General features: G+C 33.4%; 1 protein-coding gene across 5 annotated transcripts in view; it reads left to right on the top strand.

Annotated features, from left to right (window-relative positions):
* ZC2HC1A (zinc finger C2HC-type containing 1A) overlaps positions 1–26,702 on the top strand; it is a 64,457-nt gene that overhangs the window by 31,689 nt on the left and 6,066 nt on the right. The window contains exons 7-10 of one of the 5 annotated variants that reach the window (XR_012514112.1): positions 832–931; positions 11,571–11,678; positions 15,759–16,081; positions 18,627–22,572. Coding sequence is in view for 3 of the 5 variants with exons in the window: in XM_074386967.1 (XP_074243068.1) it covers positions 832–931; positions 7,759–7,875; positions 11,571–11,678; positions 15,759–15,924 (491 nt within the window). In the remaining 2 variants the exon portion in view is untranslated. Of the gene's footprint in view, positions 1–831; positions 932–7,758; positions 7,876–11,570; positions 11,679–15,758; positions 18,180–18,626; positions 26,520–26,702 lie in introns of those variants that run through there. The other 4 variants (XR_012514111.1, XM_074386967.1, XM_010350900.2 and 1 more) reach the window with 4 other exon arrangements.

The raw sequence follows: 26,702 nt of genomic DNA, 5'->3' as shown, positions 1-26,702 counted from the left end.
ATTCTGGAGTATTAGGATAGATTTCTAATTAAGAAGAGATATAGAGGATAAGTAATTATTTCTAAAAATAAAATAACTTTCAGTAGCTTCTTCTTTTAACTTTTTTTTTTTTTTTTTTTTTTGAGACGGAGTCTCAGTTTGTGTCCCAGGCTGGAGTGCAGTAACATGATCTCAGCTCTCTGCAACCTCCCACTCCCAGGCTCAAGTGAGTCTCGAGCCTCAGCCTCCCAAGTAGCTGGGACTATAGGTGTATACCACCACGCCCAGCTAATTTTTTTGTATTTTAGTAGAGATAGGATTTCACTGTGTTAGCCAGGATGGTCTAGATCTCCTAACCTCATGATCTGCCAACCTCAGCCTCCCAAAGTGCTGGGATTACTGGCATGAGCCACTGTGCCTGGCCACATTTTTGTTGTTTTTAGCTTAAATGTTTGTCCCTGATGTTGTTACTGATATATCATCTATTCAGAATAGTCAGACAAGTTCTTTCTTGATTCTTTGATCTGGCATTTTCGTCATTTTATGCTAGCTCTTCATAGCTTTCTGAATGTCGCTATTGTTCTTAGTAGACAAATACTTAATAGTCGGAAGAAGATATTGACCACTGACATGTACCTTTGTTTATATATAAATTATAAGAAGGAAATTTAGAAATTAGAAATGAAGAATGCTGTATGTTGTTTCCTGGAAATATCAGTTAAAAAATGTCTTTAATGGTGATTTATAGTTACAAAGATTATTACTAAAGCTTGTTTTCTTTGCTAGATGGTCTGTTTTATGTAACTTTTTTTTTAGAGTATTGTTAAAAACAATGCTTTTTTTAATTATAAGGTATACCTTCAGGTAAAGTGTCTTCAAATACCAGCTCTTTGGGAAACAAACTTCAGACCTTATCTCCCTCTCATAAAGGGATAGCAGCCCCTCATGCAGGGTAAGTCTACATTGGATATAATTTATTAGTGGTGTATGGTTAAATGATATTAAGGTTTTATTATGCTTTGATAATTGGCTTTTCATTAATCTTCATTTTCTTTTTTTTTTTTTTTTTTTTTGAGACGAGTTTCGCTCTTGTTACCCAGGCTGGAGTGCAATGGCGTGATCTCGGCTCACCGCAACCTCCGCCTCCTGGGTTCAGGCAGTTCTCCTGCCTTAGCCTCCTGAGTAGCTGGGATTACAGGCACGCACCACCATGCCCAGCTAATTTTTTGTATTTTTAGTAGAGACGGGGTTTCACCATGTTGACCAGGATGGTCTCGATCTCTTGACCTCGTGATCCACCCGCCTCGGCCTCCCAAAGTGCTGGGATTACAGGCTTGAGCCACCGCGCCCGGCAATTAATCTTCATTTTCTAAGTTCATTTGTCTTTTAACATTTTGCTGGTCAGGAGCACACTCACTGCTGTTGAGTATCTAAATTTGCATAACCATTTAGAACATAATCTGGTATTTGTTAAAAGCCTTAGAAATCATAGTTTAAATTGAATAATTTTACTTCCGGTAATTTAGTCTAAGGAAATTTGAAATATTGAAGATTTTTATACTAAGTGTAACTTACCAACCACCATATGTCAGGCACTGTGCTAGACATTTTGCATATATTTTTGTTAAAACCACTTCATAATCATAGAATAAGAAGATCAAAGAAGCTGTTTAGTCAAAGCCACATAGCTGTTAAAAGTTAGAAGCAAGTTTGATTGTAAACATTAGATTCTTTTTACATTTTTTAATAAAAACATTAAAAATAAATAAAATCTCCACGTGTGCCTAAGCAGCTGCTTTGCCAAGACTCCCCATATCTGTGTGTCAGATTGAAGGCCCCAGTGGAGTGGGTTTACAAGGGCATCTCCTGACCCAAGGGTTGCAAGTCACACGTTCACCCACAGCTTCCCTGGGCCAGGGAAGTTCCCTTGGCTCCGTTGCTCCCAGGTAGGCTGTTTTCCTGCCTTTCTTTTCTTCATTTTTTGTGGATCAAGTTGTTTCCTTGATTAGTCCCAATGCGAGTAAATGGATGTTTCAGTTCAAGGTGCTATATTTACTTGCCTCTTTTCGTGTTATTTTCAAGTTTAAGTTATCTGTGGCTCACATTCATTTTGGCTTTTATGTAGGAAGTACATACAAAGATATCTGTCAAATGACGGTAACTACCTTTTGCTTCTAAATTCAGATTACGTAGAAAATGTAAGACCTAAAAGGAATGTAATGTAATTATCATTATAGAAAAGGAAAAAAAAATCAACCAACAATATCTTATGAGTTAAGTGATTTTTCTTATTGCTGTGCTTCTAAAAAGAAAGGCTATCCATAAGAAAGAGACAGGTTATCAGTAGATCAGGTAGTTGAAAAGTAAAATATTCTCATCTTTTAGTGGTAAGAAACTGATTTGATTTATTTTCTTCTCCAATGAATTGACTCATTGGATGGTTAAGTGAAATGTAGACATAGCAATATGTGCTTTAATTTTACAAAATCATTTTACCATATCACAGAGAATTGCCCTCCATGTCAGGTAATAATGTTTGTTCATAGTGTTGTCTTTTCATTTACAGTTGATCATGGATTAAAAACTGATATTTTTCAGTACTTCTATATACTGGCAGTTTTATCAGTTGGCAATATTAAATTGTACTGACACAGTATTCCTAGATAGGACATGTAAAACTGGCTGATAAAATGAAGAGAGGCATTGACCTTGGAGTTAGGAGACTAAGTTTTTGCATCATACTCTGCCACTAAATAGCTTTGGGCATATATCTCTCTCTGACTCTGATAATATCTGTGACTCTGCTTAGACCTTGCAACTGATCCAAGAAAATCTGACCAACATACCTGGTTACTAATGGAAAATATGCTTTTGCTAACGAGCAGAGATTTTGAGTACAGTAATTTTGTGAGTTGTGCATTGCTTATAATGCCATGAAGAATACATACTTTTGGTTGTCCTGTATCATATATAACTATCAATTATATCTGTTCAAATTCTGATTGTCCATTCTGTATAAGATACTTACAGATTAAAGAAAGGTTTCCAACTACTGGAAAGAGAGTGGCGGAGGTCATTTCTACCAATATATTACTATATCAACTGGAACATTACAATGTTACTATATTAAATTAGAACCGTTCAATGTTACTATATTAAATTAGCTGTCTGTTTGGTGGCTGAGTTCCTTTTTCTTTCTTTCCTTTTTTTTTTAATAACTACCGAGCAATGATTTGTTTCTCTTGCTAGATTGTAAGCTCCATGGTGACAAATACTATGTCTGCCTTGCTTCCATTTGTAACTGTAAAATCTAGCAGAATGCCTAGGCTAAAAAAATATTTTTGGTGAATAAATGAAAAAAGGTAATTAATAAATTAATTCCCTCATTGTTAATCTATTGGCACATCATGGAATTATTGTCCTGTTACAAGTTAAAGAATTATTTGAAGTTCGTATAACAACTTTTTATTTTGATTTATATGAATGATTCAGGATTGGGTAAACGTTGAATTAAAACATTTGATCAGGTGTAATGCTCAATAAATCGAGCATTTGCTGAGATTAGTAAATGCTATTATTTCAATGGATTGCAATTGTTTAAAGTCTGGTGTATGTAATCTTTATTGTGGTCTGCTTTAATCAGGCATACCAATGATCTGTAATAGAATCATGCCACAGAGAAATTTATTTTTACACTTGGAAAAATTCTCATATGTTTGATTGTTTACTTCTAGTTCGTGTATTAGGCCAGGCACAGTGGCTCACACCTGTAATACCAAAACTTTTGGAGGGCAGGGTGGGAGAGTCACTTGAGCCCAGGAGTTTGAGACCTGCCTGGGCAACATAGCAGGACCTCACTCATCTCCATTAAAGATAAAATAAAATCCCAAGGTCAGGAGTTTGAGACAAGCCTGACCAACGTGGTGAGACCTCATCTCCACTAAAAGTACAAAAATTAGCTGGGGGTGGTGGTGGGAGTTTGTAATCCCAGCTATTCAGGAGTCTGGGGCAGGAAAATCACTTGAACCTGGGAAGTGGAGGTTGCAGTGAGCTGAGATTGCACCATTGTACTACAGCCTGGGCAACAGAGGGAGTCTCCCTCTCAAAAACAAACACTTTTTAAAACCTTTTTTAAAATATAGAAAAGCAAATCAATAAATTTGTAGGACAATTTTAACAGATTTGTTTAAAAAATACAGGTGGGAAGTTTTTCCTTTGTTCTAAATGATAATTCTCTCTTTTTTTTTTTTTTTTTGAGAAGGAATTTCACTCTTGTTGCCCAGGCTGGAGTACAGTGGTGTGATCTCGGCTCCCTGCAACCTCAGCCTCCTGGGTTAAAGTGATTCTTCTGCCTCAGCCTCTCTAGTAGCTGGGATTACAGGCATATGCCACTACAACTGGCAATTTTTTTTATTTTTAGTAGAGACTAGGTTTCACCTTCTTAGTCAGGCTGGTCTCAAACTCCTGACCTCAAGTGATCCACCTGCATTGGCCTCCCAAAGTGCTGAGATTACAGATGTGAGCCACTGTGTTGGCCAAAAGATGATTATCTTTAATCCTAGGAAATTTTAGAAGTATAGTAAAACACAGATCTTTTAAATAAATACTGCCCCATTTCAATTGTGTCATGGAGTTTACACAGTTGTATCTTGGGAACTCTGTTTTCTTAATGATTTATTACCAGTTTAAATGACTATTTCAGCTAATAATTTTCAGTAGCTAAACTACCAAATTTCAGAGATTTACTTCCTTTTAGTTACTATGAAAAACACATTTACTTTAGAGATCAACTGTAATACACATAAAATTAGAGCAACCAAATGTATGTACAGAGCATGTTTTAATTAAAAAATTATATTTTGTTTCTCATACCTTATTAAAAACATTAAGAAGTAAATGTCTTTAGTATTGGGGTACATTTTTGTAAGAGTAGGAAACATGCTCTTTTCATAATCCAGTTTTTTGGTGTGTGTATTAAATTTGTGTGGAGCTTTATGTAAATTTTTATCAACTTTTATTGTTGATGTAGAAATGCTTGTAATAACCTAGAATTTCAGAGCTTGGCTTCTTATTTGGGTAACAATGGTTGAAGATTTTGGATAGGAAGCTAACTTTGCTATGGAATTGAGATACTAATTAGTAATGTAAGATTGATGAATTTAGGATCAAAAGTAGAGCTATGACACATTTCAAAACTTTGCCTTAGAGAAGTGGGTGTTCAATCTTTTGGGCCACATTGAAAGAAGAATTGTCTTGGGCCACATGTAAAATACACAAACACTGATGATAGCTGATGAACTAAAAAAAAATATGCAAAAAAATTTCATCATCTTTTAAGAAAGTTTACGAATTTGTACTGGGCTGCATTCAAAGCCAGCTTGGGTGGCATGTGGCTTGCTAACTGCAGGTTAAACAAGATTGCCTTATAGCATTATAACTAGAGAGGTGTACAAAGGTGCAAAATACCATCTGCTAAATTCTTTTCCTGATATTTTTTCAGAAATCATATTTTTCTTATATCTCAATCTATAGTGCTTGCTATAGTTCTACAAGGTACCTATTAAGCCAGACTAAAATTACTTATTTCCTAAGAGAATTCACTCTCCTGGTATCAACAGTAAACGACTTTTCCTATGTTAAAGTTTATTTCAAATCTGGAATAGGTTGATATCGTCACCATACTCATTCAGCTATGAGTATTTTGTAAGCCTGCAAAAGTGTTTTATGTATAAAATCTTGATTATTGGAATTTACAGATTTTTTTGATAGATAGCTTAATGGCAACTTAGAATATAAATTATGAAGTGATTTTAGCCTAAAAATTAGCATTCATTTTCAAAATCTGAAAATATTGGCAATCTTTTTATATATGTAATATTTCTATTAGATAATTACCTTTAGATTTTTATTAGATTTTACACATTTTTCTTGAATTGAACTTTGTTATATCACATGTAGGATTTGACCATTTCTTTTTCTTTTTCTTTTTTTGAAAAGGAGTCTATCTCTGTCACCCAGGCTGGAGTGCAGTGGCACAATCTCCACTTACTGCAACCTCTGCCTCCCAGGTTTAAGTAGTTCTCTGCCTCAGCCTCCCAAGTAGCTGGGATTACAGGTGTGTGCCACCATGTCCAGCTAATTTTTGTATTTTTAGTAGAGATGGGATTTCACCATCTTGGCTAGGCTGGTATTGAACTCCTGACCTCGTGATCCACCTGCCTCGGTCTCCCAAAGTGCAGGGATTACAAGCGTGAGCCACTGCACCGGGCAACCATTTCTTATATAAGAGGAATATGTTTTTAAAATATAATTAAAAGTTTTCTAAATTTTAATTTCAGTAACTTTTTTCTGAGAAAGAAAACTTGTATTCCTTGTTTTCAGAATCACAGGTGCCTTTTCTAAGATAAGCACTGTTTGGAACAAACATGTTTTGATAATTAAGGATTTAGAATAAAATCAGATTGTTTAATTAAAATTTCAATAGGTGGCTTTCTTAGTAATTTTTAACAAATTAAAAAAATTTAATTTAAAATATTTTAGAAATTATATTTAATGTATTTATTTAATGAAGTCTGCTTTTAAGAACTTTAAATCCTCATGTAAACACCACCACCTGCAAAGTATGAATATCAATTTTTTCAACAAAATGCCTGCTGTGTATAAGCTACTGAAAGAAGACAAATATTAATAAAATGTGTCCCTCCTCTTAGATATCTATAATCTAGAAAGATGAACACATTCCTTTCAAACACTAAACTGCCTAAGAACAAGCATCAGATCTATCTTATTTACCACCACATCCCCAGAATGTTCCACAGTGCCTGACATGTAGTAGATGACCAGGGTTTATAGTCAGTGTAAGCAAAGAAATGAGTGAGCAAACATCTCTTAAAAAGAGCAGACTTTTAAAGTTAGCAAGCAGTGATGTGTTATTCAGTAGGCAAATAAGATAGTTTCCTAATTTCCTAACTTAATCTTCCCTGCTCCCTATTATGACTAGGTGTTGATTGGTGATAATTCACATGATTCAGTTATTTGGTTGGCTGATTCCTGCAGTTTGTACTGCTGTCCTCTAGATGAAAATTCTTTATAATTGTGGTTAAGTTGTGTGTTTGCAAGGGTGTGTGTGCATGTGTGTGTGTATGTGTGTTTAGATGGAATGACCCCTTACCATTATTGTATGTGATTTTTAGAATTGCCATCCTTGTTTTCTCCATGCAGAGTCCTGTTTTACTTTGGCTAAATTTCAGAAATAAAGTCACTTTTTTGTTAGAAAGTCAGTGGGGTTAGAAAGTCAGATGAGGTAAATGTTGTTTATTCAGTTCCTTATTTGTGGAATTTTAAAAAGCAAGCAAATAGATAATATGAAGAATAGAGAAAGTTTTTATGAATTCAAGGAGGAAGAAAAATTATTTGTGAATAACAACGTTCATTTCACTTACAGCTTCATGAATTTTTTATTTTTATTTTTGAAATAGTTGTCCTCCGTAAGTTTCTTCATTGATTCCATTGCCCTGCTATGTGTAATTTGACATTTGTTTGGATATGTAGGGTAGCCTGCATAGTCAGAATTTGCAGATCTAATAGTGCACATTTTATGAACTCTCTCTGAGGATTCTTTTGAACATTAGTTCTTACCTTGACAGTCAGATAAAATTAAGGGCTTGGGGAGTAGATTTCTGATGAACCAGAATAATGTCTTAAAAAAAAAAAAAACTTTATAAAAGGAAACAAACAGTAGCAATCTCCTTATGGGTACACCTTTGTATATTTTAATAGTAATATGGACAAGTTAGGCCCTCCACTTCGAACTGGAAGACATGTGCAAAGGTTGTATGACAGTGATACAAAATCAGACAGCTCCATCAAAAGACATGAGTTATTACCTATTTACAAGTAAGTATTTGTAACTCAGTTTGGTTAATTTTTTTCAGATATCTTTTTTAAAGCTTTATATAGGCCGGGCGCGGTGGCTCAAGCCTGTAATCCCAGCACTTTGGGAGGCCGAGGCGGGTGGATCACGAGGTCAAGAGATCGAGACCATCCTGGTCAACATGGTGAAACCCTGTCTCTACTAAAAATACAAAAAATTTGCTGGGCATGGTGGCACGTGCCTGTAATCCCAGCTACTCAGGAGGCTGAGGCAGGAGAATTGCTTGAACCCACGAGGCAGAGGTTGCAGTGAGCCGAGATCGCGCCATTGCACTCCAGCATGGGTAACAAGAGTAAACTCCGTCTCAAAAAAAAAAAAAAAAAAAAAAAGCTTTATATAATGGAGTACTATACTATTACTGTCTTGTACTTAAATCTGTTTAATAATTTCTAAGCCAAAATGTGCCGAATAGTCCAGGATTTAAAACATTTGAGATTATACATTTTATTCCATTAAATATTAATTTTTAGAGGCTTTAAATTGCAGTCACATTTAATAATTGTTTTTATTAAGTTCTTCTTTAGGAGTAATTAGGATTTTTTAAATAGTTTTAAAAAATTGAGTTTAAGAAAAATAATGTCTTGTGTAGTATATGATGTTGTTAGATTATCTTTTAGATAAGCAAATGGTGAACTATTATAGAAAGCCAGGAAAAAAAAGATTTAGGGAACTTTCAATCCAAGGGTCCTTAGTCTTTTCTTAGATGGCTGTAAATTCTGCCTACAACCTGGAAAGAGTATGACACTGCTGAATAACTCTTCTTTCAGTTCTGGCCTGCTGGCTGAAAAGAGTGTGGCAATGGCAGTTATTTTGAAACTCTACAGCATGAATCTTCAAGGTTTACTAATTTGGGTCTCAATTCTAGCCCTCATATGAAATTAAGGCCTAAAAATTAATTTACCTATTAATGGTAGAATATATATTATTAAACAGAATAAGTTAGTTAACTTTTAAACCAACACCTATTACAACAGTCTGCTCACTATGTAGGTAGGAAAAGTAATAATAAACTTAACTAGATAAACAAAGATAGGAGAGGTCTTTGCGATACTAGCAGCAGCCATTTGTTATTTATTTATTTATTTATTTATTTATTTTTTTTTTGAGACGGAGTTTCACTCTTGTTACCCAGGCTGGAGTGCAATGGCGCGATCTCGGCTCACCGCAACCTCCGCCTCCTGGGCTCAGGCAATTCTCCTGTCTCGGCCTCCTGAGTAGCTGGGATTACAGGCACGCGCCACCATGCCCAGCTAATTTTTTGTATTTTTAGTAGAGACGGGGTTTCACTATGTTGACCAGGATGGTCTCTATCTCTTGACCTCGTGATCCACCCGCCTCGGCCTCCCAAAGTGCTGGGATTACAGGCTTGAGCCACCGCGCCCGGCCATTTGTTATTTTTAAGTAGTTAGTGATAAATCCTAGCAGGAAGAGTTTATGCCACAAGCTGTTTTTCATTGTGTTGCTTCTACTGTCAGAACCCTCTGAAGCAGATCTCACAGTAGCAGTGACTAGCAGTAAGATGGATTGAGTAGAATTCCAAAATTAAACCTTTAATTATTCATATGAGCTGTAGCAGGTAGATTCTAGATGCACAGTAAGAGTAATGCTTTTCAGATTCTGAACAGGAGGAAAAATCTGTGGCCTGTGTAAGACTGGGGCAAGTTGTTTTAAGTGATCAAGACAGACAGTTGTGCTTCCCAATCTAAATGATTCTTGACTTTCAGATTTCACCTCTTAAAAGATGTTACTAAAAATAAATGACAGGTATTTAATATTGGTAGCTATTAACGATGATAATCTCTTACATTTTCCTCTAAATATAAACATTTTGAACAACCTTAAGTTACTGATATGGTGACATTATGTGTATGTTCATGGGTGTATTTGTATTGTATGTATAACTTATGCACTTAACCCCCTCCCAACCCCCCACCCCCGCAAAAAAAAGTATTCTTCCTATTTAAATACCATTCTTTGACAATGATTTCTTAGAGACTGAATTTCTAGAAAGGGACTCTAGTAGTTCTACAATATCCCAAAAGAGGCTATACAAAAGTAGAGTACACCTCATGGTTGGATTTCGAGTGAGCATTTGAAGAGGTGCAGGGCATTCCATTCATGCACCGAGGTGATTCTTTGCTTGCTGAAGGTTAGAAGTAATTTAAAGAAGCAACCATGCAAAGCAACCACTTTGAATGACAGCATTGTATATTGAGTATGAGTTCTGTAATATATCCCACTTAAGTTCAAGTACTGCTCTGGCCACATAATAGCTTCACAATTTATATAATCTCTCTAAACACACTTCCACTTTAAAATAGAAATAATATCTTCTGAGATCTGGGGGACATTAAATAAGGTATGTGTAGTACCTAGCTTCATATTTGTCATGTAGTAGATCTTTGAAAGGTAGTGGATGTTGTTGTTACCTGCACGTACTTTGGAAGCAGCTATTTACAGTTTTAGGGTACTCTCTCCTACTTTGCCATATAAGTAGAGTAAGAAGAATTTCAATCAAAATTTAAGAATCTCTAATCTGGAGGTATATTTTAAAATACTCTGCTTGTTCATATAACACAACACTGCTTACCTATGAAATGTAAAGATTTGATTAAAGCTGTGTAGAAAGAGAGGGAACTATGCTTTAATGAACATCTAAATCCTAGCTTTTCAACATACTAGCAGTGTCACCTTGGGTAAGTAACTTAGGGGCTCTTTACCTCATAGGTCTCATCTGTAGAAGAAGTTAATAATCCTACCTATTTCATAGGATTATTGGGATAAATAAATTTCTATGTGCAAAATAATTAGAATTGTATTTGGCATGGAATAAGCACTATTATATAAATGTAAACTTGTAGTGGCAATAGCAGTAGTAATAGTATTATCATCAACTATCTAAATATTTATATGAATTGTACTTTTTATCTCATAACCTGTCTTTAAGTGATCATTTTATAAATGACGAGACTCAGATTCGCTGTCACAAAGCTGTCAGTAGCATTGACATTTGCATCTAAATTCATCTGAATTCCCAAGCCTCTACTTTTAGTGTTATATCATCATTTAGCTTTCTAAACTCTCTTTGATTCTTAAAGTTTCAAAATGGAGAGTCAGAGATGATCCAACGAGAAGTCTCTCTGATTTTAGATTGCCCAGGGAATGTTATATTAACTCATTTATTTTAGTTGCTGCTTTTAAGAACTTTCATAAATTGAATATTATCCTTTAATGTGACTACCAAAAGAAATTCTTTTTTAACCACAGCATATTTGCCTAGAATAATAATAAAATGCATGTTTATTTAATAGTTGTCAATACACATTTACCAGAATATATGTTTTTAGGGAAATAAAGTTTTAAACTTTTTAAAAATGTGTCTTTCAGAATGATTACTTTAAAAATTTCATGTAAAACATATATACATATTTTAGTTGATTTTATTTGCTGTGAGGATAGGGTTAGTAACTGCAAAATTATTTGGTTTATCTTTAATATTAACTACTATCTGTTTTCAGATTTAAATTAATTATTGGGACTTTAGTCTTTTGAACTTCTCTGAAGCTTCTAAGTATTCTTTCTAATCATGTGAATACGTAATTTGAGAAACAGATGCTCACTGTTCAATACTTTTCCATTATTGTTTCTCTTTTTTTAGAGCTAATGTCAAACCTCGAAATTCCACACCACCTAGTTTGGCAAGAAATCCGTCCCCAGGTGTGCTTACAAACAAAAGAAAAACATATACTGAGAGCTACATAGCCAGGTATGTTTAACTCTGCTATCATAATAACTAAAATAAAAATGAGTATAGGGTAGTTTTCCAAGGACCATATACAAACTAAGTAACAAGCTATTTATAGAAAACCTGATTTTTTTCTTTTAATCGAGCTTTTAATATTGTACATTTCTAATGGATTTGGGCAAAGTAATCTGAAAACCTTCTATAAAGGATTAACCATTCTATATGCCACTAAGAACGTATGTGATTTATGGGAAGAGGTCAAAATAAGTTTGGAAGAAGTTGTTTCGAAACTTCATGGATGACTTTGAGGGACTTACGACTTCATTGGAGGAGGTAACTGCAGATACACTGAAAATAGCAAAAGAACTAGAATCAGAAGGGAAGCCTGAAGATGTCATTGAACTGCTGCAATCTCAGGATAAAACTGAAATGGATGAGGAGTTGCGGTGGCTCACATCTGTAATTCCATCACTTTGGGAGGCCGAGGTGGGTGGATCACCTAAAGTCAGGAGTTCAAGACGAGCCTGGACAATATGGTGAAACCCTGTCTCTACTAAAAGTACAAAAATTAGGTGGGCATGGTAGTGCATGCCTGTAGTCCCAGCTACTCTGGAGGCAAAGGCAGGAGAGTTGCTTGAACCTGGAAGGTGGAGGTTGCAGTGAGTCGAGAAGATGGGGCCATTGCACTCCAACCAGGGTGACAGAGCGAGACTCCATCTCAAAAAAAAAAAAGAAAAAAGAAGAAAAGAAAGATAGAAAGTGGTTTCTTTTACATGTAATCTACTCCTGGTGAAGATGCTGTGAGCATCACTGAAATGACAATGAAGGATTTAGAGTATTTCATAAAATTAGTTGATAAAGCAAAGCAGAGTTTGAGACAACTGACCCCAATTTCAAAAGAAATTCTGTGGGTAAAATGCTCTCAAATAGCATCACATGCTATGGAGAAATGATTCATAAAAGGAAGTCAATCGATGTGGCACACTTGCTTCATTATTTTATTTTAAGAAATTGCCACAGCCACCTGGACCTTCAACAGCCACCATCCTTGATCAGTCAGCAGGAATCAACATTGAGGCAAAACCTTCTACTTGAAGATAGTTTACAACTTCCTGAAAACTCAGATGATTGTTAGAATTTTTTAGCAATAAAGTATTTTTAAATTGTGTACATGTATACATTGTTGTTTTAGACATAATACTGTTACACACTTAAATAGACTACAGTATAATATAAAATCTTATTATGTACTGGGAAACCAAAAAAATTTATGTAATTTGCTTTATTGTAGTATTTGCATTTTAGCAGTGGTTTGGAACCAAACCTGCAGTGTCTCTAAGGTATGCCTCTACATACCTTCTTTATAAAATAAAAACTTTAATATTATGAAGCTGTCTTGTACAGCTATCTATTCTCCTCAAAATTAATGTATAAATTTGTGAAATTTTCAAACAAAATTTGTGAATCTTGACAAGTTGTTTACAAAATATATATGAAGCACAACAGCCTAATATTAGCCAGGACAAGTTAAAGAGAAAAATATGTGAATGATGTATGAAGCTGTAGTAATTAAGGCAGTGTGATACTGATTCAAGAATAGACAAACAGAACAGTAGATCACAATGGAGTGTTAATCAAGAGAACCCAGCCTCATAAGTAACTGGAAATTTGCCACATTTCCGAAGTAGCAATAGAGATTTGGGAAGTGGGAGTACTCAGACTATTGGGCATCCATATGTGGAGAAAAACTTTCTACCTCATATCAGGTATAAAACAGTCAGTTACATGTCAACAAAATTAGTCCTAAATGTGGAAAGAAAGGCTATCCAGATTTTAGAATAAAACGTAAGAAAGTTTCATTTTCATCTGTGTTAGTAAAGGATTTCTTGAATAATTTAGCAAATGCAAATTGCATAGCAAAAAATTGATATATTTGATCCTGTCTAAATGCAAACTAGTGCTATAAAAAGCTCCATGGTTAAAATGAAATAGCATGATTGCTTGAGAGAGGATACTTACTATATACATAAACCAACAAATTATTGTCTAGGAATTGTTGGGAATTTCTACAAATAAAGTTTAAAAAAAAACATACAGTAGAAAATGGCTTTGGGTTTCGGTGAGAGTTGGGAATAGGGAATAGTCAATTCACAGTAGAAAAAATCCAAATGGCAAAAACAAACAACACAAACATGAAAAAATATTCAGTCTCACAATCAGGAAATGTACATTAAATCAGTGGTAGACTAAACTACCATCCATTTCACTCTCATCAGGTCAGCAAAACCAAAAAACTCTTGACAGTGCAAATGGTGTTAGAAAGTGTAAGGAATCAAGATATTACCACTGGGGGTATAAATTTGCCAACCACTATGCAAAGAAATTAGGCAATATCTATTTATGTTGAAGTTTTGATATTTGTTAATGTTAGTATGTGTGTTGAGTTCCTTGAATGTGTGTACTCTAGCATTGTAATGACCTTTTATTTTTTGAAATAGTTCTTACATATGTCATTGACAATAAAGCTGACTTATTTTCCCTTGGCACTCTTTCTTGCCTGGGGTTATGTATTCTAATGCATTAGTATCTTCTTTGTAGTTTAAAGGAATTACGCTTATGCTGTAAATTTGCTCTCAATATCTAAGAGAGTATGTTTCTTGATGCGGCAGTTTGCAGTAATTCTACAGCCTCTCTCTAGTGGAGCTTAAAGAGGAGGGAAAGAAGTACCATAAAATGCTGACATTTACCCTTATTTTTGTCTCTTTTAAATCACTAGTACCTTTCATTAGAAAGTCCAGTTTTTGCTTGTTTTTATCACTCCTAAACTGCTTGTATGAAAGATGCACCCAAACTGAGTAGCACCTAGAATTCTTCAATAACTACCTCTGTGGAAAAAAAAGGAATTTTTTTTTCAGTAATGTCATGCTTATAATCCTCCTAGCGATTAAAAGGTCCCTTTCCAGGGACTTTAAAATAAGTATCATGTTCTCAGAAGAACACATGCCACTAGGGAATGTAAACATGTTTTTATAGGAATCAAATAGCTGTTCTTCCAATTAATTATTTCATCAGTAGAATCTGCATTTCTTTAATGTCTGACATCTGTGATAAAACCTTTATAATCTCAAGCTTTTTGCTCTAAAATGTTGTTATAGTGTGTAGTTTAGCATCTATTTTACTTTTATTAACATGTTTTGTTAATGGAGACCTCCCTGTGAGGGTATGCATAAGAGCTTGTTTTAAGTATTTATTGCATCACAATAATTTAATACAATTAAATAATAAAATTAAATGCTACAGGTATCACCTTACAATCCTTGTGACCAAGGAGAGAGACTTGAAACCTAAGGATTTCTGTCTTTCTTCAGGGTTGGGTTTCAGTTTTCCCTTTAGAGATGGGTTTGCAGAAAGGACGTCATAAATGTTCATTCTGCTCCCAATGTGGTAAATTCCTAGCACAAAGAGATGGAAGGGAATGTGGTTTGGATTTGTGTCCCTGCTCAAATCTCATGTGAAATTGTAAACCCTCAATGTGGGAGGAGAGGCCTGGTGGTAGGCAATTGGATCATGGGGGCAGACTTCCCCATTGCTGCTCTTGTGATAGTGAGTGAGTTCTCACCACATCTGATTGTTTAAAAGTGTGTAGTACCTGCCCCTTCTCTCTTCCTCCTGCTCCTACCGTGTAAATCATGCTTACTTCCCCTTTGCCTTCTGCTGTGATTGTTAAGTTTCCTGAAACCTCCCCAGCCATGCTTTCTGTACAGGCTGCAGAACTGTAGATCAATTAAACCTCTTTTCTTTATGAGTTACCCAGTCTCAAGTAGTTCTTTATAGCAATGTGAGAATGGACTAATACAGAAAGCATGGCTGCAATTAGTCATGATAAATTCTCCTAATGCATATAAATATAATGTTAAAGAAAAAATTTTAGAATTATAGTATTTACTAACAAGGATTTTTTAAAAAAAATTTGAACTAAAGGAATATTTAAAATGAGATTAAGGAGGCTAATTGTTACACTTACGTCGTGTTTATCCAGGGGTCTGAGTTGAAAACTACTGATGTGAACTTAACCTTTTCATTCTTTCTTTACATTTTTAGGCCAGATGGAGACTATGCATCTTCCCTTAATGGTGGAAATATTAAAGGCATTGAAGGAAATTCACCTGGAAACTTACCAAAATTCTGCCATGAGTGTGGGACTAAATACCCTGTAGAATGGGCCAAGTTCTGCTGTGAATGTGGCATTCGAAGAATGATTCTATGAATAGAATCTCAAAAAAAAAAAAAAGCCAAATTCGGAGTTTATGATTATTGCTGCTTAGACAGCTAGAGCAGTCACTTCCTGTAGTTATTTTGTGCTAAAAATACTCAAAATACCATTTCCAGTAATTTTGGAGCATAATCTTTTGGCTATATAATGTGTATGTATTTATATGTGTACATATACTGTATATAATAAATATCTCATATCCCAGACTGTGCCATTCAAGGAAATATCACTTATCACTCAGAAAATAATTTCAAATGGAATGATTAATTTAGGTGTTACTTTTCTGTTGTTAAAGTGCATTAAGTACATTTCCATAAACTCTCATACTCTAGTACTTAGCCCTTCAAGCTTTAGGATAATTATAACTTTGAGCAAAAAATTTGAATAAACATTTGTGTCTATCTTAAGATAGTATCATAGTAGGATAGATGCTGGGAATTTTGTAATTAAAGAGAATCGTTTTAGTTACCATTAGGTATGTAAGGTCACTTTCCTGTAGAGCATGTCAACAACTTATTTTATAAATCCTAAAAACTAAGAGAAAAAACACTCCTCTATTACTTATATAATTCAAACATCTTACTCATTTTGTAAAAATGTAATTATGCAACTTCCTTTTCAAAAACACAAGACTAAAAATACAAATCCATCTTACTTTATTTATAACTGATTTTTTTTACTTCTGTATGTATTAGTTGATCATATTTTTTTACTTCCAACTGTTTTTCCAGATTTCACTTTTTTCTTCCTTTTTCATAACCTGTGAAGAGTAGTTTTAATTTGCTAGTTCATTTTTTGCTGTATTTGAAAATGTAATTATTTAGTATAGAAAGCACAAAATTCCCAGCAAAATCTTACATGTTTAAAAACATTTAAATTTTTGTATCTGAATTTAGAATGAATTATTTTAATGCATTTTGAAACAAATCACCTCACCTAATCATAATAGTTGTGGTAACTAATCATTAGTGCAGAGCATGCAGATAAAAAGTATTTGAATTTTTTTTTCTGGAAGTAGATGTAGTTATGAGTAGGTTAAGAGAATATCTAATTTTCCTACTCATAGTTTCTTTAATGTATAATGTTGAAACACCATTCATGTCACAATAAGGACCCATTAAAAATGTATTGTTTTAATGCGTAATTTACTTATCTAATTCAACATACACAAAAATTTAATTATTTTTTCTCTTTAATCTGACCACAATACAGCTCTTAATCATTGTACTTTCAGTATAGCATAGTAATTAGTAGTAGATTTCCTTGATGGCAGCAATTCTGTAATTTCTGTTCAATCAAACGTAAGAGCTTTGATCTTACTATAAGGTACAAGCAAATCTTTTATATAATTCCTAGGTTTTGTTTATGATTCTGATCAACTGTAAGTCACAGTGTAAAGATTTGTGGCTTACATTTTTCTAAAATTTATTAACTTTTTATTTTGGGCAGGAGTTATAAACTTAATAGGAATTGTCATTTTACTTACCTTATAGTTTCTTTCCTGGCTTTTTACTAGTATTTTACCCCCAGTTATCTTTATTCAGTTGTATTGGTCAAAACAAATAGTCCAACTGAAATAAACTGTAATGAATTTAGAAGACGAGTGCACATATTAGATTTCCATTTCAATCACTTCTGTCCTTTCATAAATCATATGAAGAACTTGAAACTCTTGTTTTATCTAAGGCTAAGCACTGCTTTTTTCCAAAGTATTTTTTTAAGACCACATAATTTTTTTGTCTGCTCAAGGAAGGGATAGATAAGTAATTGGCACATATTTGTTTCTCACTGAATTTTACAGTAGTAAATAAACGTTATAATGTACCACATGGAGATGGGCTGGTAAGAAAACATCCAGTTCCAGAGCCCAGAGATTATTATAAACAGTGGGTGAAATAGATTTATGACTCTTGAAATATGTTGTGACAATGTATTTAAATGCATTTTTATATTACTTGCATATTTTATTCTCACACTGATTTATTGTGCAATAGTTCAGTTTTTTAAAAACTCGTCCTATGCATCATGTATTTTATTTTTATTTATTTTCACAAGTATTTGACAGTATGGTAGAAAAAAAATGATTGTAAGCTTAAAAATGTAAAAATTGCTTATGTATTATTCTGAAATGCATTAGGTTGAAGACGTAAGATGATATGGTGACTATTATTTCTTGTCCACTATATGTTTGTTTTTTCACCAATGTCTTCATATTTGAAACTATTCAATAAAGACATGAAACATAAAAATGCTAGTTCATATTCACTGATATCTTTTAGCCACACATAGAAAGATAGGAACTCCCCCAAAAAGATAGGAACCCAATGAAATATAATAAAATATTTGAAGTAAGAAATACAGATTTTAAAAAATAAAAAGTAGCTTTTCATTGGCTGTATTCTTATGCCATCAGCTTTTAAAAATGTATTACCATTTTATTGAAGTGTTTTCCAACATCAAAGTATTAGAAATGTTTTTGTTACAAGTTTTTCTAAGGCATTATCTTCATAGACAATACATTTAGCACATTTGTGATGTCAAGTTTAATAGAAAATATGGACATTCTACCTAACAATGCAGTTTAATGGCAAAAGATATCTGTGATGAATATTTAATATTTTAGACCATCATATTTAAAAAAGAATTTAGTGAAATTTCAGATTAGACATGTTTAATTTGTGCTCAATTTTCCTTAGGCTAGAGGTGAACACTTAACCATGAATAGAAGTTCTGGAGATGAAAACATGTCAGAAAAATACAAAGAATCATCAGAGCACTTGGGTATTTATTTTCATTGTATGTGTGTGTATTTTACATGGTAAGTATTTTTTAGTACTAAGATAGGTTGATTTCTTTCAAATGAGTATTATTGAATAGAGCTATGGAGAAACTAAAGTAAATCCATAAATAATTTTTATTTTCATTTAGAAAAAAATCAGTTAAATGTTACTCAGGATGCTCCTTATTTTAAACGCCATTTTGCTTAGCTTGTGTGTGAATTGCTCTTTGGCCACTAGAGGGTGCATTTGGATAATTATTTCATGATAGTATCGGCCTATTGTTTTTAAAGGCCTCTCAGCAATATAGATAGGATTTTTTGACAACGCAAAATTACAGAGATTTATAAAAGTAGTTTTCTTTGCTTTGTTGTGATTTAAATAAGGTGTTTATATCTTAGAAATTTTGCCCAGCTCAACTGGGTCGCCAGCATTGCAGTAATTGATAGAGATACTTAATAATTACACTTCACAATATTTTGTTAGCAAAATTATGCCTCTCAAGCATATCACTCATAGACGCTACATGGATTAGTAAATATTCCTTGAAGTATTACTTTAATATTTCATCTTAGTTCTACTATAGTTTAGTAGGTTGTAGTCTGATTTAAGATAAGGATATTTTTTTTCCCCCAATCCTCTAGCCTGATTTAACTTGATCTAACACATGAGAGAGTAGTCTATTTAAATATGAGGTAATAATTGGTTAGACTAACTACTGTAAAGTGCACAAAGCTAAAGCTTTATGCTTACCATTAAAAAATGCTTTATGTGCTCTTCATGTTATGCAGTGGTAGGGATCAAGAGAATAAGATGTGATTAAGTGTTTGCCCTCAAGTTGATCCAATTCATTTCGATAAACTGATATATAAATAGACAGTTACAATGTGGGACAAAAATAAGTGATTTGTTTTAATGGAACTTTTGTTTATCATGAAGGTACCAACAAAGTGTGGCAGAAATTAAGAGGGAGCTTATAACCATAAATTATACAGGTCACCATTTCCTATTTTCTTTTTTCTTCCTTGTCCCAGTGCTTGAGAGGAAACCAGATTATGAACAAGAACTATTTTACCTTTTAGTGGAGAAAGGACAATTTCCATTGGAAACAATGTGTGTGTGGTCCGTTTGACCTGTATAATGGGAACTGTTTCCGTAGTCCTGAGGACTGAGGAAAAGAGATGTTGAGTAAAAGTTACTGATAATTCCAGTTGTTCAATCTTATCTCACTTAGTCCTCTCTTTCTCTGCCCAAATACCTCTATTTCTGTTCCTCCTTTCAATTTGCAACACTGAGACTGGAGTTGGGAGACAGCCAGTAGTGCTGAATACTGTCGAGTACAGTTAACAGTGAAATGCTGATTTTCACTTATCAAATCAGCAATCTTAAATTATGATAAAACTGAAAACCTGTCATGGGGCATTAAGATGAATTCCCTTATGTACTGATGGTGGAAATATAAATTGATCATACTTTTTGAAAAGGTCGACTAAATTCACATTAAAAGCCTTTAAAACATTTGTGCTTCATAACCTAATAATTATATTTCTAAGACACACTTAGGGAAGTATAGGAAAATATGCAGAATATGATTAACAATACTATATAGTGATGAAATTGAAGAAATTATAGTAAATTGGCCATTAAAGCAATTTTCAATAATTTTAATGGCATAACAAGTTAATTGCTAAGATAAAAAATTTCAAATAATGTTTGTATATAAAATATTCTAATCATGTGAAAAATTATATAGAAAAAAGACTGGAACTATATTTCTCAATATATTGTGCTTATTTCTACCAAGGATATTTGGTAAGTCATTTTTTTTTATATTGTCAACTTGTAAATGCACATTGCCATTATAATTTTTAAAAAGCAAATAAGTTTCTGTTTTTCCAGGTTAATCATGCTCATCTGGAAACAGTTAATCTGAAACTGCCACCTTTTATATTGTTTTCTAATATTCACGAATGTCTTGTGATCTAGTTAAGGTAGTTTGTTTTTAAAATAACTGTATTGCTGAAAGTAGCCTGTTAACCCTAAGTATAATTTTAATGAAATTATTTTTTCTAAATTTCATTCAAGAGGACATTCTATTTTTTGAATTTTAAAATTTTTATTATTTTTTTCTTTCAATAAGAATTTATTTTGCACATTTTAAAAATTGCAATTTTCAGGATGTGTAAGAAAAACATTTTTCTAATACTGAAATAAGCATGTCTTTGGTATAGAAATCACATCCTATATGTGATCTTTAACTAAAAAACTAATCAAGATCTATTATCTAATATGCTAAACAAAACTATTATTCGCCCATTCATCTGTCCCCTTTCATAGCCCCATTTCTGTGCTTTAGAATACAGTTCTGTACACATCTGTATCTACAAGGAATTAAGATGCCATATCAAAGATGTCCAGAAGTTATATATGGTAGAGAATTTGTTGGCTTAATCCTCGACACATAACACAAAACACCAAAAGCAATGTAAGATACAGGACAAGCGAAAATAGAACATTGTCACTAAGGTCAAATAATATAAAAACAATCACATCATTTAAGTTTGATGCGTTGGAAACAAAGTAACTTCTTTATTATGTAAACAACTTGCAAAGTTCAAAAGGTAATAACACAGAGCCATAAATTTGATAAGGCACTTTAAAGATAGCAATCAAAAAAGTATGAAATACAAAAATTGTAAAAGCAGTAACCATATAAATAAGTAGGGGGAATATATGCATTCTTTCTAGTCATTTTCTGAAGGAAAGCCTTCTATAAAAAAAAAGAAGTACAAATATGTATATATTTTTAAAAGCTGTCATCAAAGTTAAGATCTGTATAAAGAGAATGTTTTCCTTGTTAGTAAAAGTTTGGATTCAAACATTTTCTGGAGAAACAATTACAATCTTCATGTTATATATAGAAAGAAAAATAGCTTTTAATTATGTTTGTCGACTTTTTGATTCAACAAACATTTCATGACTGAGAAATGTTTTAGGTGCTGAGAATATAGTGGTAAATAGAAGTAAATCAGAAACAATCATTAGCTCTAGAGAACTAAACCTAATGGAACTGAATCTGTCATTGGCAACCTTAAAATCACCTCTGGATGTCCTTAAGCTGAAGCTCAACTTCAAACTCTGACATGCTTGGCATCTTGTTGCAAAACAAATAATGATCTACCTAGTTTGCCACTGGTAGCACTTTGGCACTGTTAATATTAACTATCTACTGATGAAATTAATTTTCATTAAAGATTATACAATAGTTTAGAGACTAGAAAATATTCATGTATAAACAAGTACTGTTTAAAAATAAAAACAGCATCAGCATTCTGCTTTCACAAAAGCCAAGAAAATCAAGAAAAATTTCATTCTGAGTATATACAGAACTGCTGGAAAGAGATCACAAATATCATATATGAGGAAGAATAACTTATTACACAATCACTCTTAACAACTAAGCATGTCAAATCAGTCATCAGGTCTCAAATAATCATAGCCTTCTTTCAAGAAGTCCTTCCAGGTTTTAAGGAAACATGCATTTTCTGTACATTTGAAGATAAGCTCTTGCACTTGAGCTGATAATGCAGATGCGACATCAAGAAATATGGTTAATGAAAATGCTACATTTGTGATCTGCAACTCTACTTTCTCCTGTGGGTCCTCCATTTAGCCGTTGCTTCTGCTCAGAACTTGACCAGCCCAAACCCACTGAATGCCTGGGGAAGATGCTGAAAGGTGTCTGAAGATGAGGGAGAAGTGGGAGGTTCTGGGACTGGTGAAGAAACCCACAACTCCTCGAGGTCGGTCATGGGGAAGAGCTAGGGGCTCAGAATCCAACCAGTAAGAGGACATTCTAACACAGGTTTGTTTGTTTTTTTCTTAACTCTTTTTATCACCTCTGATTTTAAGAGTACAGGTAATACAAATAAAGTTTTACTCCATAGAACATAGAATAAAAACAGTTGATCTAAATATTTAAGAGCTATTTTGCCATGCTATTATTGAATTGGGAGGAATGTATATTTATATTTCTGTATATGAACATATATATGAAATATTTAGATCTGTTTTCATATGTTTGCCTATTTAAAGCTTAATTTTTTAAAAAGTTTTATTATTTTTCTTCTAATTATTGTCAAGGAGAACATTTCAAGAACTAGAAAGTCTTAAAAATATATATTTTTACTTATCTTCTCAAACTTATTATAGGGAAAACTCATGAACTCTGCAAGAAACTTTGAGAACTCTAAATTTTATTTTAATCATTAATTCTTTATGATTCACTTTGGAAACATGCTATTCAATTAACTATTAATTTGAAAATTCAAAAATAGTTTTTTCCACATGTGTTAATGTCAATGAAATCAAAACACCATTTGAATAAGCAACTTGTATGCTAGAGTTGCTCTATACCCTCTCTGAGCCAGTCTATTCTCATGCCATTCCCTTTTAGTAAACACTGTTATGTTTCTCCCTCTGGAATCAGTAGAAAGATTGTTTCTCACTGATGTCCTTATCAGAAAGCTATTTTTGAGGAGAAAGAGGTCTTATCATTTATTGGCTCCATTACTTCAACATAATTTTAGTAGAAAACACTGCCCAACTCATGTGTACTGGAAATATTTTGATTTGTGATGTATTTTAAATCTAAATTTTGTTATTGTCTGTAATGGGCATTTGTCACCGTTATGGCTAGCACCTTTTGAGAATCCTATGTTTCGTGAATTTTCCATGGTGAAAATCTTACTGCATCAAAATTGTACCTAGAATTTATAGTTTTCTATACTTTATTATAGTTAGGGAGTAGTCATGTGACTTGGGAACTACTGAACAGACTTGGACTCTGAAAACAAGTAATGTGAAATTGACACTGCAGCTTCCATTTCCTAGTGAGGATGGCGAAGTTTATTGAAGAGACACTGAGCTTCTAAGGTAGCTGTGGCAGAGCATCAAGAAGTGACACCCTTATTGCAACATGTGGCCTGTTCCCCATGGTAATACTTTAACTGACTGTCCTCCCCTCCAAGCTTGGAGGCTGCTCAGCCAGAAACAGTGCCAAGTTGGTGATTATAACTTGGGCATTACTTGTGGCTGAACAGCCTCCAAACTTAATTATCTGGCTCTCCCAGAGATTCTGTGTATTTCCCAATAGATTTATTATTATTATTATTATTATTATTATCATTATTATTATTTTGCTTAAACTAACTAGACTGGGATCTGCTATTTGCACTCAAAACTCTTCAACAATCAAATTTGGTATAACTTGTGCTTTCCTTTTACAGTGGCTGTGGTAATGGGGGATATGTCAAAATCATATTTTACAGAAAATAATATTTGATATACTGAAACAAGACATCTTCCTTAGCACAATCATAGTGTTAGATAAACACAAACTGAATTTAAGAAGTAATGCTTTGAGTATAATTATATGTATCTTGCAGGATGAATTTGAGGATTATCAGTAACATGTATAAAATCTTTGCCACAATATCTGACACTTAATAGGCCTCAGTAAATGTCATGAATTATTTATTATATAATGTTAGATATCAAATATTTTTTATTTTAATTCCCACCAAGCACTATTTTAGATTCAGTGAACAAAGCAGTAAAAAAAAATCTGCTTTTTTGAAGTTCACATTCGAATGGATGAAGATTTAAAATAAATATGACAAATAAATATGATTTATATAAAATTCTGACAATGCTATGAAAAAAAACCATGTGGGGTTAGAATGGAAATGTGAGGGAGAGTGGAAGAGGGTTACAATTTTAGATAGGGTGTTCAGGGACAATTTCATTGAAAAAAGTGATATTTAAGCACCGATCTGAAAGAGGGGTAAGTCATTATTGTACCTCCTTTTTGTTTACTATACTTGTTTTTTGGATTATTTTCCTTTAACAGTTAGTACTTTCTGTTAGGGTATTAAATATTGTTGAAATGTGAAAATGGACAAGAGAGGAAAGAGTATTTCATGAAAAGAGTTAAATAAGCTCACAGCTCTTTGGTGGCAGCCCAGTACCTCTGGAATGGTGTGTGCATGGAGAAGAGTAGAAAATTAGTTATGTAACCAGGCAGCCAGATTATGTATGCTTTAGAGGCCATTCATATGACTTTGGCTTACTCAGTAAGATGGGACTAGGAGAGTGACATAATTTGGCTTAAACATACAATCTGAGTATACTCAGATTTAGCCCCTAAATTAGTGAGACATAAAAGCCTTTTAGCCCCTAAATTAGTGAGACTTAAAAGCAAGAGAAAATTATTGTCTCCCATTCCTTCCTAAAGTGGTCACAGGTATTGATGAGATTAAGTGTTGTTAGTACTCAGTTTTAAGAAAAGTATTACATGATATAATGTAGAGTTGAAACAAACTGAGACTTTCCTCCCTGACCTGAGTATAAAACAAAATGATCAGTTTTCTTAATAGTGCCCTCCAGTCCCCTAATCTCTCATCTTTAGGTGCACTTATTAGAAATAAAGCCCTATTTGTTATTGACTCAACTACTTTGTCTTGCTTAGGATGTAAAGATTAGTCATTAATTCTAGTTTCTTAATATATTACCTAATGTTCATAAATTTGCTTTTCATTCTCATTTTCTCATTCATCAGTGTAAAATAATCTCAATAAACTTTTATATATAAGGGACAGAAATCATTTTAGTTACCTTGAGAAAAAGGGTTTGACAGAAGGTATATGTGGATTAGAACTGGAAGGTCATTAAGTCCTGAGAAAGCTCCAAGGACTGGTACATCTGTGGGCCTCTGTGCCTCTCTTAGCTCATCTGTCCATTCTCTGTTGTCTTCTTCACTTAAACTGTGGTCATCTTTTTTGCTTCTCTTTTCTTTCAGCTTGCCAGTGCCCAGCTTAATTAAACCTTGCAACTTCATCTCCATTTCAGGGTGATTTGGAGCAAATTCATGTGAAATTGTGGTTGTAATTCCTGGCATAGAGCACCTAAATCAGCACATCTTTTCAAGCTGCATGACATATAAAACAGGTCATTAGTCAGGCTGTTAATTAGTTCCACTTAGGGGAATTGCCCTGGTCTCTCATCCCTTTAGTTGGTACAGAGAAATGAGTTCACATGATTAAAGAACATGGCGACTTAGAAGAATAAATAGTGCAGGATCCTTTTCAGGTCAATGTCGACATTCCAAGGAATGATTGACGTATTTCAATAACAAGTATTTGTTTACATTTTAAGAGTCAAACTAGAAAACTTGAAATTTGGTTGAAGTGGAAATGTAGAAATGTATCATAACTCTTTATAACTATTAATTTAGTGCTAAGTTTCTTAACAGCAGTAGCATGACAAATCCCTGAGAAATATGTACCCAAACCTTCTGATGAGGGGGCAATGGGTAATTTTAAAAGGCAAATTCAATATATCTATTATTTTTATAATACAAACACCAGAAAGTAAGTTGACAAAACCTTGGCTGGGGTGTCTATGCAGAAGATAAATTAAGAATTTTAAAAGTGAGATTTCAAAAGTTTCTACATTCACAGAAGGCATGATCTCTATTTTGTAAATGTCATTACCATCTTTGTAGAAAATCTCAATCCACAAAAAGCTAGAACTAATAAGTGAGTTAAATAATCCTATATCCATAGAATATAAGGACAATATACAAAAGTGGGCTATTCTTATATATCAACTATGAATTCTGAATTTGAATATTAAAATGCTCTTTTTAAAAGCACACATGCACACACAAACCCAAATAAATAGTTATGCATATATTCAACAAAATAGGTGTAGAATATGTATGCTGAAAACTATAAAACACTAAGGAAAGAACTCAAAGAAAAACTAAATAGAGAAACATATCATGTTTCTTAACCCCAAGGAAAAATGGAGTACAGATGTCATTTCTCCCCCAATTTAATCTATAGACTCCGTGCAATCTCTGTTGAAATTCCAACAGAGTTTCTAATGATTTGACAGACTGATTCTAAAATGTATATAGAAAGGTAAAGCAAC

This window comes from Saimiri boliviensis, chromosome 15 (genome assembly GCF_048565385.1).
Source record: "Saimiri boliviensis isolate mSaiBol1 chromosome 15, mSaiBol1.pri, whole genome shotgun sequence".
In the NCBI taxonomy this organism is placed as follows: domain Eukaryota; kingdom Metazoa; phylum Chordata; class Mammalia; order Primates; family Cebidae; genus Saimiri; species Saimiri boliviensis.
The sequence above is the reverse complement of the archived record's forward strand: the minus strand, read 5'-3'. Positions and strand labels throughout refer to the sequence as shown.